The sequence below is a fragment of the Oryza glaberrima genome, chromosome 3 (assembly GCF_000147395.1).
Source record: "Oryza glaberrima chromosome 3, OglaRS2, whole genome shotgun sequence".
NCBI classification, from domain to species: Eukaryota; Viridiplantae; Streptophyta; class Magnoliopsida; order Poales; family Poaceae; genus Oryza; species Oryza glaberrima.
The window spans coordinates 31,327,623-31,343,844 of record NC_068328.1 but is presented as its reverse complement, the minus strand read 5'-3'; the positions used below and the strand labels follow the sequence as shown (position 1 = coordinate 31,343,844).

Below are 16,222 nucleotides of genomic sequence, written 5' to 3'. Positions count from 1 at the left end.
ATAATATAATAGATTCTAGATAAGTCACCGCTCATTATGTAAATAAAAGACAAAAATAGTATACGATACGATATATTTTAATACTATGAATTTATATTTATAGTATTAAGATACGACACGTTTTATACTAGGTCAGTTTTTTTTTATAGACAGGAGTGCGGGCCTTTTTTCCCCTCCTGTGACAAGCGGTTCAAAAGTACGCGCAGCCTGCCGCCTTCATCAGGGACTGTATGTCTGTATCCATGTCGTGTCGTCATCTGCACGTACGAGCTGCAACTTGGGGTGTGGGGTGTTGGGGGGTGAGGGGGGCAATTACTCTGTAACTAGCGCTGGATGAGAAATTCCCTAACAGTGCGAATCTGGATCGACGGTAAAAATGTCTTATTCGATTTTAGGTTATTTTTATTTTGAAACGGAAGACATGTGCTTCTTAAATACTATAAATCTGGACACGTTTGTTCATATTCACAGTAATATGATATGTCATATTTTATATTAGATTAACTTATTTTGAGAAGGATATAGTACAAGACTGTCGGGTATGTTAAATCCATAGCAGCTGCCACTGCATGAACATTGTGCGCGCGGCAATGCAAAACAGTGCATACGTTGTTGTAAGCTTCCATTCTTACGTGCTCCTCTGTTTATAAAACAAGTTTAGTTTTATTTTTTTATTTCTAAATTAGATTCATTTCTAACTAGTCATTATATTCGAGTTTATGAATGTACTCCCTCCGTTTTATAATGTAAGTCATTCTAACATTTCCCACATTCATATTGATGTTAATGAATCTAGACATATATATCTATCTAGATTTATTAACAACAATATGAATGTGGGAAATGCTAGAATGACTTATATTGTGAAACGGAGGAAGTAGAAAATAAATATGTTAGAAATATATAAAGAAATGAAATAATTATATTGAGATTTAAGAAAGTGGGAGTATTATGTTTTTTTATTTATATATGTGAAATGGATTAAAAAATGTATTTATTATGGTACAGAGGATGCATGTAGCTGTTGAGAAGTTGGACTCTACACTACAAAGGTGCTGTTCCAAGGAGATGGATCAGGGAACGCATTCACTGTTGATGGCCGATCGGTAGGACACGACGAGTTCATTCAAGGACAGCGTGTGAAACCTTGTATTGCAGTTAAGCTCGGATGGCCAGAACCCACCATTAGACGTTAGAGCTATCTCGCCCAAGAATAATATACTACCTCCATTTTATATTATGTATTAATTTAATCTTTTTAGTCAATTTTCTTCAAGTTTAATTAAGTTTATATGAAAATTCAGCAACAACTATAACATCAAATTAATTTGATTATATGTAACATTGAAAATTTTTGATGATGTATTTGTTTTGTGTTAAAATTATTGCTATATTTTTTTATAAAATTAATTAAACTTAACTAAGGTTAATAAAAAAAATCAAAACGACTTATAATATAAAAACGGAGGGAGTCCCATGTTTAGAATTAAAGCTTTCAATTACATATCCATTTGCAAAGAAGCAGACAGTAGTACGTGGTACATCTGAGCTTTTATCACACACCAAAGAAAAAAAAAATGAGAGGAAAGATCGTGATGAAGATTCATCAGTTCTTCCATTTCACCATCCCACAGGCTGATCATGGGAAGCTGCTAGCAAATATTTACCAAGCAAAAAACACCATGCAAACACCATGCGATCCCCAGAGGCTTCAAGACCCGAGCCGGTACATGCCGTCCACAACGAACGGCCTGCCCATGTACAGCGGCAGCGCCGCCGCCGCCGCAAGGCCGCCGCCGTGGCCGGAGTGTCGGAAGCCGCCTCCGGCAGCTTCCATCGTCGGGAAGGCCGTGCCTGCCACCGGCGTCGGCTTCCAGTGCCGCTTCCTCTGGTTGATGAACCAGTTGTTGATCTGCTTCTGGTCCAGCCCCGTCGTCTGCGCCAGCGTCATCTTCTCCATCTCCTGCTCATACATAACCCCGTAAATTTCACGCATTTTCAAACGAGTTAATTTGGTGCAGAAAATGTGGTTGAATTGATCAAACGGGATGTGATGCGTGCGTACGGAGGGATAGGGCCACTTGTAGTGCAGCTCCCACCAGTGCAGAAGCTTCTGCCTGGCCTCCTTGGGAAGCTTCCCTTTCTTGGTCCTCTTGGAGAACACCTGCCGGAGATCGCCCAACGAGCCACCGTACTTCCTCAGAAGCTGGTGCTTCAGCTGCTTGTCACTAGGGTCGATCTCCTCAGGACAGCTCGTGTCTTGGTCTTGCTCTTCCTCTGATGATCCCGTGCCTTCACAATTACTCTCTGTTAAAAACAGCAGCTCAAAAAGGTTAATTGTTCAACATGATGTTCTATCAAAATAATTAAAAATTACATGACTGCGTGCGTCACAGCAGGTAAACCTCATATGAAGGGAGGTGTGAGAGATCGAGTAGATTATGCATAGTTACAATTCTGGTTAGGGTGTGTTTAGTTCACGCTAAAATTGGAAGTTTTGTTGAAATTGGAACGATGTGACGGAAAAGTTTAAAAGTTTGTGTATGTAGAAAAGTTTTATTGTGATAAAAAAGTTAAAAGTTTAAAGAAAAATTTTAGAACTAAACCCGGCCTTAGATTGCCCCGGAGAGTATAATGGTAGTACTGTGTATTACTCAATCGGTCAGCCCCACCAGGCCACCAGTCAGGCAATTAATTCTTTGTGTTTACTAGGTAGGAGTGGATCGAAGTAAGCAACAGTGCAACCCTGAAGGCCTGAACATGTTGTACACTCTGTGCACCCAATAATTGTCCTTGCTCAGCTAGACAGGCCCTGTTTGGAGGAGCTTGTTCCAGCTGCAACTTTTCCCAAAAGCTCCTTCTGCTAGAAGCTGCCCCAAACAGTCCACAGCTTCTGAGAATCTGTAGTTACAGATTCTGAAAATTGAACTAAGAAGCCAGAAGCTGGAGAAGCTGGGTTTCAGAGCTTTTCCAAATTTTCAGAAGCTTGCTACGTAACAGCTGATTATCAGAATCTAAAGCTCCCCAAACAGGCCACGGTATTTCCAAATTCCAAGCAGAAAACTAGACTAGTCAAACAACCGCCATACCGTTCAATTTGAGACAAGGATATTCATTTTGATTCGTAGGGAAAAGCTATGACAAGAATATATACTAAATATTACAAGGCCTGCTTGTGTTCTGTTTATTCGAAGGCAAAAAAAAAAATCAGTGATCTTGTGTGAACACTTAGACAGAACGGTTTTAAAATATACTCTCTCCTTCTCAAATTGATCATCATATAAATTTATACACCAAGACCAAAAAATAATTTAAATCACATCAATCAAGACACAATGCACACATTCTCCCACAATGCATACATCGATTAAAACTCCATGCCAATTACTCCACCCTAGCATGCACGCATTCTCCCATGTTGTATTAATTGTATTCCGATGAAATCCGTGTCCATGCAGTTATATGATGATCAATTTAAGAAATTTTGATTTCTATTACATGATAATCAATTTAGAAAGGAGGGAGTAATTAGCGGGCACATAATAAAGATTCAAATAATCAAAACGATTGTAATATATAGATCCAGGATTTGTACGGATAGTGAATCTCATAAATTTTGCCATATTAGTCGTCTTTTGAAACACCACCTTGTATATACGCAACTACTAGTGTAAAAAACTACACTAATTCATATAGACAAAACTATTGATTTTAACAATGAAATAAGGCCAAATACTTACAAAGACTACACTAGTTCCACTAAAAAAATTATTCATACCCTTGATTTCAGAAGATTAAAAAAATATAAATAACAAATATATTACACAACTCCTACAATTAATAGGATAATATTTATAGTATGCAGTTCAAATTCCATCCAATATAAAAATTTATTTGAAACTTTCTGGGAGCTATTTATGCTGCATGTGTGCACATACACATTCTGTTGACATTGGAATATTTCCAGACAGTAGAGCAGCATGCAACCAGAATATGATTCAAAAAGTAATTAACAGAATGAAAAGTGTTACTTATGAACAGTTAAATGGATATTTCTGAAATGACAACATTGAGACGAAATGACATCAAAAGAGTGCAAAGTCTAGTTAGTATTGATGCTAGTACAAGACACTGGTTAAAGTAATGTGTGCATAGACTGTATTTTCATTGTTGTGGATGATATATATGTTAAGTTAGATAATCATTCACTTATTAACAAGCCGTGTTTATCACTCTTATGAACTCCTAATGCAATCCTCCCTCCTTTTTTAAATATATGACATTGCTGACTTTTGAACATGACGTTTGTCCATTCACCTTAAAAAAAAATAGTGCAAATATGTAAAATTATAAGTTATGTTTGATGTACCTTTAATAATAAACAAGTCACAAAAAATAATTTATATTTCAAACGTAATATCTAAAAGTCAATAGCTAATATCTGAATATGATCCATACTGGTGAAATAGTAGGATTCCAACAATTCATCTGAGTATATGGAATAGATCAAATCATGTGAGGGGATGAATTGTTGCACCAGTCCAATAAATATCCAACAAATTAGAAAAAAAATCAATTCCAAAAGAGACCATCTGTAGACAGGAATATATGTGTAGACACAAAAAAAAAATGTCTCATCGGTAGGGGAATAGCTGAATGACATTTTGGCAGACTAAATATATAAGAAACCAGATAATTCTTCCATATATATACTCCTATATATTATCCAGGATTTGTACGGATAGTGAATTTCATAATTTTGCCATATTAGTCGTCTTACGAAACACCACCTTGTATATATGCAATTACCAGTGTAAAAAACTACACTAGTTCATATAGACAAAATTATTGAACTATGTTTCAACAAAACACAATATGATATGCATGCTGGTCACCATGCTGCTTTCATTCTTTCAATTATTTGGCACTCGATTGATGTCTGTATATATAAGAAAGAGTTCTGATCTGGAAATCTATTCGTATGGCTACGGAAAGTGCTCAATAATGTTCGGAAACAACTGCACTTGAAAGGACACAACTAGATGGTCATACACACTTATCAATTGTCTAATATATAGCTGGATCCTTACCCCACTCCAGTAACTATATATCCAGGCCATGAGACAAAGTGCACAGGGTACTAACAGTGCCCATTCATGTCCGACAGCCAAGACTCGATCCAGGATTTGAGGTCGGTAAACCAATTACACTCACGGAGGCACAATGACAATAGGCCCACCGGCCACTCATTCTGTCATCCACCACCACTCATGTTTTCAACCAGCTAGATGTTACTTACACCTCAATTTGGCCACTATGTTCTGCAAACTTTGATGGTTTGTTTAATTTACCTCTTGGCCCTTAATCTTAACATAAATCGTCTAAGTTGAAAACAAAGATCGTCTAGCCATTTCTCTGTGACTACCAGCGGAAGACATGACAAGAGAGCAAAAATGTAGGTTAGACAAGGACCTGCAGAGATATTGGGGACAGAACGTGCTGAGAGCTTTCTCCTGTCAGTTCATCACTTGTGATGCATGCACTGAACTCTTTAATTAGAAGCTAATAATGTCAGCAAGGTTGGGTCTTAATTCTAAAAATAAAAGAAAATCAGAGGAAAAAAAATAGCGTCAGTACAAGGTACAAGTTCAAAGAACTGCATGTGCTCCAGTATTAATTATTCCTTTGTATGATTCATTAAGATTGTACGACAGAGGGAGGACACCATCGTTGTATTGCACAGGAGGAAGTGGAGACTGGAAAGTAGGAGAACCATGCATATATGGCAATTTGGAAACCCTGGAGCTCAGCTCGCAGCCTCACCGTGTGACCTCATGATGCTTATCATACTGGTCATGTATACTTAATTAAGCTCCAATTATTACGAAACTGATCTAATGCATGCAACCCTTATCCCCCACCCTAATAAACATATTAAAGCCTGAGATTAGCAGCCTTAAGAAATACTGCTGCAACAGCCACATGAGTCCAAAGAGGTGACAAAAAAAAAAAACTAACTCCAATTCCATAAAGTGAGATACCATTTCGGCATTTCCCAATATGGCAAGCTGCAAATCTTTGTAGAGAAGAGGCGTATAAAATACTCACCAGCGAGCGAATCGAGCTGCGTCTCCACCCTGCTGAAGAACTCCGCGGCTTCCTGGATCGGCCGCTCCAGCTCCTCCCTGTACCTCGTCAGCATGCTGCAGTACGCGTCCTGTGATGACAAGATCAGATCCCATGTCGATCGATCAGAAGAACAGTGGATATATATGTGTGTGTGTCTGTCTATATATATGCATGCATGCGAGCAAAGGAGTTGATGATCTATATATGTTGATACCATGAACTGATCGAGCTGATCCGGGTCGTCATCACGCTGTGGCTCGTGCCGGCGACGAGGGTGGCCGTCGGCTTCGTCCAGCTGCTGCGCCGCCGGCACAGCCGTGAGCTTGGTCAGTACATCCGGCGGCGCCCCGACCTGATAAAAAAACCAACAAAATCAACTTGGTCAGTACATTCGGCACGGCCGTGAGCTTGGTCAGCACATGGCGTGTTGTCGTCTGTATCTGCATGGGTTTAAATATATATGCTTCTGCTAGCTTAGCTACTACACCTTTTTGCAGCCTAAGTAGGCGGCTAGGAGAGCCGAGTACTGTGGATGCGACATGATCTCGGCCTTGACCGCCGCCTCCGCGCCCGCCGGCGAGACCTGTCCCTGCACAGCTGCTGCTGCTGCTGCGCCGCTACCGCCGCCGTGGTGATGCCCATCACGCCCATGCTGCCGCGCCGACGACTCCGGGCCGGCGAGCAGCTGGTACAGCAACGGGGGCGGCGAGATGTGGTCCGGGTTCTCCGGCGAGATCAGCTCCGGCAACCGAGCTGTGGTGCTGCTGCTGCCACCTCCTGCGAAACTGGCGAAGCTCTCCATGGCCGACAGGACAGGTGAGGTGAAGAAGAAGCGATAGATAGTAGTTATGGCAAACAAACCCTAGCAAAGAAAAGGAGGAGATGATCTCCTGAAATGAGGTGGTGGTGGTTGAGATGGATGGATGCAGGGAATGTGAAGAGGAGAGGAAGCTAGAAAGAAGATGAATATGATGGTACTCCTCCTAGTATACGTATGGCCCATCTTAGCTTTGTTCTAACGTCAAAATCAGAGCGAGAAATTAATGAAGAGGCTAGGCTATTCAGTGTTTGCAAGCAGCAGCAGCAGCAGCAACAGTGAAACTACTGCAAAACACATGAGAAAGGAGGGAATAATTATACTCCTGGGCTAAAGCGTAGACAGAGCAATGACGGCGAATAAAAACAGACGGGGGGAAAAAGGATCTGGACAACGTAACAGCGGCAGGCGCAGCTGATACACATGGCACATGCACCTCTCGTGTGGGATGTTTCCTCTCTTCTCCTCATTCGAATACTGTTCGTTTTCAGACAGAAAACAGAGATATTCATATGCTGGCCAGTATTACGCCGCAGCTCCTTTCGTCTCCAGGTCGATCGGCATGAAGCAGCAGCAGTACTACGTACTACTAACTCCATTCCAAAATAAGTGTAGCTGTGGACATCCGTGCCCAACGTTTGACCGTTCGTCTTATTTAAAAAATTTGTGAAAAATTTAAAAATATTTAGTCACACATAAAGTACTATTCATGTTTTATCATCTAATAGCAATAAAAATACTAATAAAAAAATTTCAAATAAGACGAACGGTTAGTACACAAATGCACTTATTTTGGGATGGTGGGAGTTCGTATAGCAGCGTTTGCAGTACAAGGCGTCTCATGAACAGCAACAGGACAGTGGACGGGACGTACGAGAGAGCTACAGTCTACAGCAGTTGTGTGTTAGTTTCATGCGTTGAGCGGTCGAGGTCCTTAACTTCTTTTCACTAAGATGGAAAGATTCTGGGAAAAGTAATGTGATGGAACTGTGCATCGATGTGGCCACTCTATATAGCTAGAGATATCTCCTAACCTCAGATATCATATCAGAAATTCAGCTGTTTAGAGCAAGGCCAATAGTGCAGCTAGCAGCAAGCTCCAAAATTTTGTCATGTCAAGTAGAGCTAACTCATACAATAAGCAAACTACAAGTTACCTATAAGCTGCCTTGGTTAAAGCATACATACATTAAATACTTATACATCAGTTGTTGACCACATAATGTATTTTTTATTACCTCTTCTGGCTGCATGCGGGCTATATGGTTTCGGGTGTTGTGCAAGCGCTGGCGGTAAAACAAGCGCCCGCTTGTTTCATTATTGACGAATTTCTTTCCTTAATCACTGATTAAACTGGTTAGCAGGTTTTGGAGCCGGTTTAATAGAGCTATTGTACCTGCTCTTAGTACTACCTAGTACATCGTCAGTTGTGCTAATAGCATCAGATATATCAGAATTACAGTATACTTACAGTCATCGAGACCTCGAGTAGTTAGCTCCGATCCTTCCTACGAGCTCAGCTCGTCCTGTCAAATCCACGTCGAAGGATGCACAAGTATACGGATAGTTAGTTTCCGCTAATTAGGCAGCCACAGACACTCCGCCAGGCATAGCGCGCGGCACAGCACGTGGGCGTGTTTAGAGCTATAATAACTGCCCATCTTCCAGACTCTAGAGTAAACGGAAACAGTAGCACAAACAGGAAAATCTTATTAAAAAAATAGTGTAAATATGAACAATATAAGTCATGTTTTAAAGTTTTTTTTAAGTTATAGAACAAATCACAATAAAATAAATGATATTTATTTTGTGAATAATACAAATAACCAGCCGTTATACCAAAAATCAATGACATCGTTTATTAAAAAAAGGGAGTATTTTGAAGGTAACAAAATGTAATTTTACCATACCTCTAAGGGAGTTGCTATACAACGGAATCCCGTTGGGACGGGATGATACCAGTTAGGTATCAGGTCCTGATACCTCTGAGGTATCATGTCCTAATACCTAACCTTTATCAGGAGATACTTCCGAGGTATCAGGTGATACCTATAAGGTATCAGGCGATTCCTATCACGTATCATGTGATACTTGCGAAGTATCAGGTGAAACCTGTCAAGTATCAGGCGATTCCTACCATGTATTAGGTGATACTTGCAAGGTATCAGGAGCCAGGCACCTAAAGCGTCGTCGCCGGTGATCCCACCGTCCACGTCTCGTGCCGGAGCTTGTCGCCGGCGGCGGCATCCTCCACGATCCACGCCGGAGATCGTCGCCGGTGATCCCACCGTCCACGTCTCGTGCCGGAGCTTGTCGCCGGTGGCGACATCCTCCACGATCCACGCCGGAGATCGTCGCCGGTGATCCCACCGTCCATGTCTCGTGCCAGAGCTTGTCGCCGGCAGCGGCATCCTCCACGGTCCACGCCGGAGATCGTCGCCGGCGCGGCCACATCCTCCGCCATCCACGTTCCACGTCGGAGCTCGTCGCCGGTGGCCGCGTCCTCCTCCGCCACGCCCCACGCCGAGCTCATCGCTGGCGGCCGCGTCCTCCACCATCCATGCCCCATGCCGGAGCTCGTCGCCGAGGCCGCGTCCTCCACCGTCCACATCCCCACATCATCATCGAGCGTTCGCATCGGCGCGGTCACAGGCGGTAGCGACGAGCAGGCAATGACCGCGACCATGAAGCCATCATCATGTCGTCTTGTCGCCGACTCGCCATGCACATACTCATTGTCTTGCCGTCTCGCACCACCGGGCGTCGTTGACGCTCCTCATCGTCTTGCCGGAGCAAAGCAATAGCAACAACAGGAGTCATGCATCAGCAATAGCTCTCACTGGAGCAGAGTAACAACAATAGGAGGCACACCATCAGCAGCAGTGACGCACGCGGAGAAGACATGGCTCAAGGAGATAGTGCAGGAGGAGGCGATACCGTCCCACGCGCTCGGGACGGTATCCCGTGGTATAGCATTTCCGCACCTCTAAACACCTTAAAAAAGGATAAAAATGAGTATTGCATCAATGAATATAAAGGAATGTGTTTATTTAATTTCAGACTTTTGAAATTGCATTATACACGCTATTAATTACTACATTCATAAATATGACTTTTAAAATAAGATTTTTTTGGTTAAACTTTCAAAACGTTCACCATAAATAACATTTTCAAATAATCCATTTATATAAAAATAGCAGAAAAAAGGCTACACCATGTTTGCTCTATAGGTAGAAACTTTCACATTAATCGAAGAAAAAGGGTAAGGCATTACAGTCTATCTAAATTATAATAGCGTAGATTAATTGATATAGTTGTATAGAAAATATGATTGTATTTATTAATACACTTTTATTCTATGTCAAAATTATTTTCATAAAAAGAATGATGGTTAAAGTTTGACCTAATCTTAGACTAAATCAAATGAGCGGATAGGTAGTGAATATACTAATTAAATAGAAATACAATGGACGCAGACGCACGTCTATTTCTAATAAACCTTTATCCTGGGAACCCATTTCTGATGGAAATTAAACGCCACAGGCCACATGCATCATCGAACGTCGCTATTTTGCATAGCCGCCACAGTCATCGGATAGGTGATTTAATCACCGAGTTGTTTTTTGTTGAAAAGCTGCTCACATAACGTCTGTGCAGGTGGCCTTGTAAAATCAAATCAGCGTACAAGTATTACCTGAGATATCTTTTGGATATTATTGGTAGTAGAATGTAATTAATCAAAGAATCTTATCTTTAAAAGTAAAGATGGGACAGGAAGACTTGTCACCAATCATATCATTTTGAGTACCCATAGACTCAGGGTGGATGGATGCATGGATGCTCAGTTGGCTCACTATTTTGCTAGTACACATCTGTACATGCACGGTGCAAGTTATATACTCCTATGCTTTACAGTAAGCTTCTAATTTTTAAATCCAAGAGACATTGCTGAGTACTTGAACTTACCTCACTGTTTGCATACATAAATATTGCACCTATCTATTTTGTTCTGCATGTAGCTAGTTTCTTCTGTATTAACCCATAAATACTATTTTACCATGAAGAAAACGGTAGAAGAATCACAAGAAGAAAGGAAGCAACAACTGGAAGAGATTGAAATTTTAAAGAAGTCACCAAAGGAGACAAATGGCCTTCGTCGTTTAATTGGCCTCAATACTCCCTCTTTTGGTCAGCCTCAGTAAGGTTTGTCTATCCTCTAAATGTCCCCATGCTGATTCATGTTAAGATGACTAGTTTTGTGGTTGGTGTGATCTGGACATGTGACTTTGTTTTGGTTAGTGAATGTAAACGACTATTTGGACATGTGACGTCATTTTGGTCACTAGCGATGGCTGGATTTGGTCGATGATGATATGCGCAATGTACTGATGCTGTATCGATGTAATTGAACCTGTTTTGGTCAATGAACTTGTGATGTTTGTGTTGGCTAATGAATCTGTGCTTATATTAGAACATGTGACTGAATTTGGTCGTTAATTGGGCTATAAGAGCAAGTTTAATAGTGTAGCCCACTACTAACTCCAATTTATCTATAGCTAGTCTAATAGCCAATTCATACAATAGTTGCTTACTATACTATTAATATATGGTCCCACCTATCATACACATACTGCGTCTTGAAGTCTGCACTGCAGCTGGCTACATATCTGTAGCCCGCTGATCTTCTCTCTCATCCTTTATCTCATTAAAATATGTTTACAGCTGGCTAATAGCCTGCTATTGTACCTGCTCTAAGATTTGAGATTTCCTGGATGTTAGTTGGGTTGTGTATTGGATGATAATTGGGCTAAAAATTGGCTGATAAGGTGGCTGAATACGTGATTGTATAATGCTTGGGCCTATGTGGGCCTTTCGAATTTTCTGGGCCCACTCATTAGTTGATTCCAATGCAAATGCATATAAATACAAGTGGGATGAAAATATTGTGTAATTTGATGCGTTTTAGATGGGCCAGGCCTAAATCTAATCAGGCTTGCAACTAGGCATGACCCATAAACATGTGGAAAAAGTATAATTCGACTCCCTGAACTATGACCCGAGTATGATTCATGACCTCCAACCACAAAACCGGGCATATCGACTCCTCCAACCATCAAAACCAGTGCAAACTATGCCTCTGGGTGGTTTTGGAGGCGGTTTAGGCTGACGTGGCGACCACGTGGCGGTGTTGACCGGTCTTCGTCCAGCGTGTCGTCGACGTGTCGCTTATCTGGCACAAGAGTAAAAACAAAAAACAAAAAATTATGGGGCCGACATGTCATTCACACAAAAAAAAATAGTGGGCCCCACATGTCATCTTTTCCACATGTGAGCTCCCGGCCGTCCGCATGCTAGGGGAAGAGCTTGCCGTCCGCGCGACGGTGGTGGAGCTCCCGGTCGTCCGCACGCCGGGGGAGGAGCTCGTCAGCGTCCGCGCGCGGGGGAGGAGCAACCGGCCATCCGCCCGCCGGGGGAGGAGCTCGCCGGCATCCGCGCGCGGGGAGGTGCAATCGGCCGTCCACACGCCGGGGGAGGAGCTCGCCGGTGTCCACGCGCGGGGGAGGAGCTCTCGGCCCTCCACGCGCCAAGAAAGGAGCTCGCCAGCGTCCGCGTGCGGGGAGGAGCTCCCAGCCTTTCGGGCGCCACGGGAGGAGCTCACCGGCGTCCGCGCGCGGGGGAGGAGCTCCCGGCCTTTCGCGCGACGAGGGAGGAGCTCGCCGGCGTCCGCGCTTGAGCAAGGAGCTCCCGGCCGTCCGCGCACATGGGGAAGAGCTCGCCGCCGTCTTGCCGGTGCCCGTCGGCATCTCGAGCAACATGTGGCAGCGCGCGTCGAGGGCACGCTTCAGCTCACCCATGTACCGCCGCCGCTGCCGCTCCCTACCGCCGCCCCCACCGCCGCCCGCTGCCACTGCCGCGGCCGCTCCCCACCGAAGAGAAAGGCCAGGGGAGAGAGAGAGGAGGGGATGGAGGAGGAAGAAGGGAAGGAGGAGGAGGATGACATGTAGGTCCCACAATACTTTATTTGTGTGAATGATATATGGGTCCCACATATTTCTTTTTATTTTTTTATTCTAATGCCATGTAAGAGCCACGTAGGATAAAGACTCGATCAAGAGCGCCATGTAGGCGCCACGTCATCCAAAACCACCCAGGGTATTGTTTGTACCGGTTTTGATAGTTGGAGGAGTCGATATACCTGATTTTGTGGTTAGAGGACATGAATCATACTCGGGCGATAGTTGAGGGACTCAAAGTATACTTTTTCCTAAACATGTTGATCATTGTATGGGCCTTGGCAGGCCACAAGAAATTTTGTGACGAAATAAATTGACAAAAAAAACTCTGCCATATCAGCTCCACGTCATCGTGTGCTAAAATTTTATGACGTTTTCTATCCGACATGGCATCTGTACACTCATCAAAGTTTAGTGAGTTATAACGATTTCTGAGCTCAATAATGACAAAAATGGGCGTCATAGACTCAATGACGATAGAAGGATCGTCACTAGATTAGTGACAAAAAAACAAGTTTTCATCATAAAACTTCATTAGAGACGCATGATAGGTGACGAATGAATTTTCGTCACGCAAGCATCACAAATTTCAAATCATGACGTAAATTTCAGTTTGTGACGTAAGTGAAACGTCACCTATCATAAGATTTCTTGTAAGGTCATACACAGTGCAGATATAAGAAGTGGTCGAGTGCCTCCAGCTTGTCATATCGGTGCGATGATGCTAGGTTGGCTAAGTTTGTGCAAGCCCTTCGGATTCTTCATGCCCTCTGAAGGGTGCGGGTGCCCCTACAGACCGAGCAAAGGCCAATACCACGAGCCACGTTGACCTTGGATGTAGGAGAGAGTGGAGAGGGGAGAGCGTGGGATGCTGCCACTAACAAGCTAAAGCGCATCTAGCAAGCTAGAGTGCACCTACCACGCCATCCCCCAATTCATGTCGGCTCGAAGCTCACGTCATGGCCGAATTTGATAGCCACTAGCTATAGCCACCCTAGAGCCGTGGTCATCGATTTGAGAAGGAGAGAAAATGGATGGCCACGGGAACTAGCGAGGAAGGACTCCCCATGGCATAGGAATCCGCAAGGGCATTCGGCTTCCTCCTCATCACTGAGCTTGTTCACACCCTTGTTCACTCGGCCAATGCAAGGCCAGATAGGAGGCATGCGACTAGAGGTGAAGAAGAGAGCAATGTTGACAAGAAGGGGAGGGGAGATGGGAGCCGATGGAGGGTAGGGAGTGACGAAGGCAATGGGAGGAGCCGTCGGTAAATGGGGATTTCATGGAGTGGCTGGGGATGGGTCTATACAATATCTACGAGATTAGGTCAAGGGAGCTATTTTATAATAGTTTCTAGTTTTAAGGGTGTTTAGTGTAAATTTTAGTCGTAATCACACAAAATTTGACTAAAATAGAAAATATGAGAGGTTGACATGCAAAATTGAAAACATGACTTAATTCAGCAACTTTTTCACTATAGGAGAGAATGTGTGGCCTCAACTTTGAGATCCTTATTGGAGTGGCTTGTATTATGAATGGCCTAATAAAGCTAGAGTGAGGGATCAGCTACTTATACGTATTTTGTCTCATATGTGCTATTTTATGTGGCTTCGTATATTATTAGTTCACTCAACCATTTAACATATATACATAGGAGTGAAATATAGATATTATGGTGAGTAGTTATATTAACTGGCCTGGCCCAATAAGGTTACTTAGTACTACATCCGTTCTAAAATGTAGCTTTCTAGCATAGGACCTTGTCCCAAAATAAAGTCATTTCTCAACCTACCTTCTCCTCTCAACCAATCATAACCATTTTCTTTCATCTACTACTCTGTCCTAACAAAAAAAGACAAACTCTAGCTCCAGCCTGGACACGCATGTGTGCTAGGATTAGACTTTTTTGGGGACGGAGGGGGCACTTTATATTCTTAACCAATCACACACTTTCTCAAATCATTCTCACATATTTTCTTAATACCCGTGCCAACCTAAAAAAATACTTAAATTTTGGCATGAAGGAAGTAGTAGATTTATTTAAGATATTAATGCCAGAACTACTTCCTCCATCTTTAAATGTAAGCACTTTTTAGATTGACACGAGTATTAAGAAAGTAGGTGAAAATAATTGAAAGAAATGTGTGATTAATTGAGAGGAGAAAGTAGATAAAATAGAATGATTGTGATTGGTTGAAAGGAGAAGGTATGTGAAGAAATAGTTTTATCTTGAGACAAAGTATTGTGCTAAAAATAAAACATTTTAGGATGGAGATAGTAGCAAAATTTCAATAAAGCAGGGATCAGTGCAGGAGTAGAAACGTATAGTGGTAACTAACCAGTGAGGCCCCATGTATGCAAGCCAGAAGCTTTGAGCGGCCACGGGCCACGTGCAAGAACGTGGCCAGTACATTGTGCAGCCTCCATCGACCTGGTGCTTGTGTAGTTGTGTGCAGCGGCAGCAGCAGCAGCTTCCGCATGCATCCGGCCATCCTACTTCCTGCTGACAAGAGAACATGGAAGCAATAAGTCAGTGTTCCAACTCTGGTAAATACAAATGCTTCGGCCGTACACTGGCGGTCAGATTAAACATGTAAGGAGCAGAAACTGGGCCTTGCATTGCTGCCATTCATCCACAGCCAGAATATCAGCCCAACACAAACTGGTAGTGCTTCCAAACATATTGCGTTGTATGGAGTAGTCAGGATTCAGCCCAGTTAAACCATCTGGAGCCCATTTATGCCTTTCAGGAGTGCTGTCCAGGAGTGGACACCATCTGGAGCCCATTTATGCCTTTCAGGAATGCTGTCCAGGAGTGGACTTATCTTTCTCATGTTACAGTTTTATTCCATATAGGATGAGCCCGTTTTCCTTTACTAGATGATATAGCTTTTCAAGATCCTCTCAAAAAAAGATAGCCTCTCAAGAAAAGATTGACAGCTAAATGACAAACAAAGCCTAATCACACCCACCATTCCAAGTTACTTTCAGAGAGGTCCTTCAGAATGTGAAATGGTTAATATATAATTACGTGTCAAAGCTCCTGACCCGTCTGATCAATCTTTTGCTCGGATGTCACTTTCTCGTGTCCAGACCTCCAGATGACTTCACTTACAAACCTGCAGTCATATATAGAAACAACTTTTTACTTCCTTAGTCCTCACACATGAATGATACTAATACCATAAGTAAATACAGCAAGAATTCAAACCAACGACAAAAGGCGTTGCAGTTTCAATGTTAAACTCAACAGCTGGAAGCT

General features: G+C 42.8%; 1 protein-coding gene across 2 annotated transcripts; it reads right to left on the bottom strand.

Moving 5' to 3' along the window:
• Positions 1 to 1,459: 1,459 nt before the first annotated feature.
• Positions 1,460 to 7,255, bottom strand: LOC127766991 (homeobox protein knotted-1-like 8). 2 transcript variants are annotated; one of them, XM_052292186.1, is made up of 5 exons: positions 6,617 to 7,255; positions 6,344 to 6,481; positions 6,109 to 6,217; positions 2,066 to 2,292; positions 1,460 to 1,963 (listed from the first exon to the last, which is right to left on the bottom strand). In XM_052292186.1, exons 1-5 carry the CDS (start codon positions 6,929 to 6,931, stop codon positions 1,712 to 1,714), a joined length of 1,041 nt encoding a protein of 346 aa, XP_052148146.1. In that variant the 5' UTR covers positions 6,932 to 7,255; the 3' UTR covers positions 1,460 to 1,711. The 2 variants fall into 2 exon arrangements, with proteins under 2 accessions (XP_052148146.1, XP_052148145.1); XM_052292185.1 differs by having other exon boundaries at positions 2,066 to 2,307; positions 6,617 to 7,230.
• Positions 7,256 to 16,222: the final 8,967 nt, after the last annotated feature.

What these genes read in the sequence shown, in the direction of transcription:
- LOC127766991 (XM_052292185.1), bottom strand. Translation starts at nt 6,931, where the DNA reads ATGGAGAGCTTCGCCAGTTTCGCAGGAGGTGGCAGCAGCAGCACCACA. An exon ending in ATCAGCTCGATCAGTTCATG is followed by an intron (nt 6,218 to 6,343) that starts GTATCAACATAT and finishes TTGTCATCACAG; the next exon opens with GACGCGTACTGCAGCATGCT. An exon ending in GCAGCTCGATTCGCTCGCTG is followed by an intron (nt 2,308 to 6,108) that starts GTGAGTATTTTA and finishes TGTTTTTAACAG; the next exon opens with AGAGTAATTGTGAAGGCACG.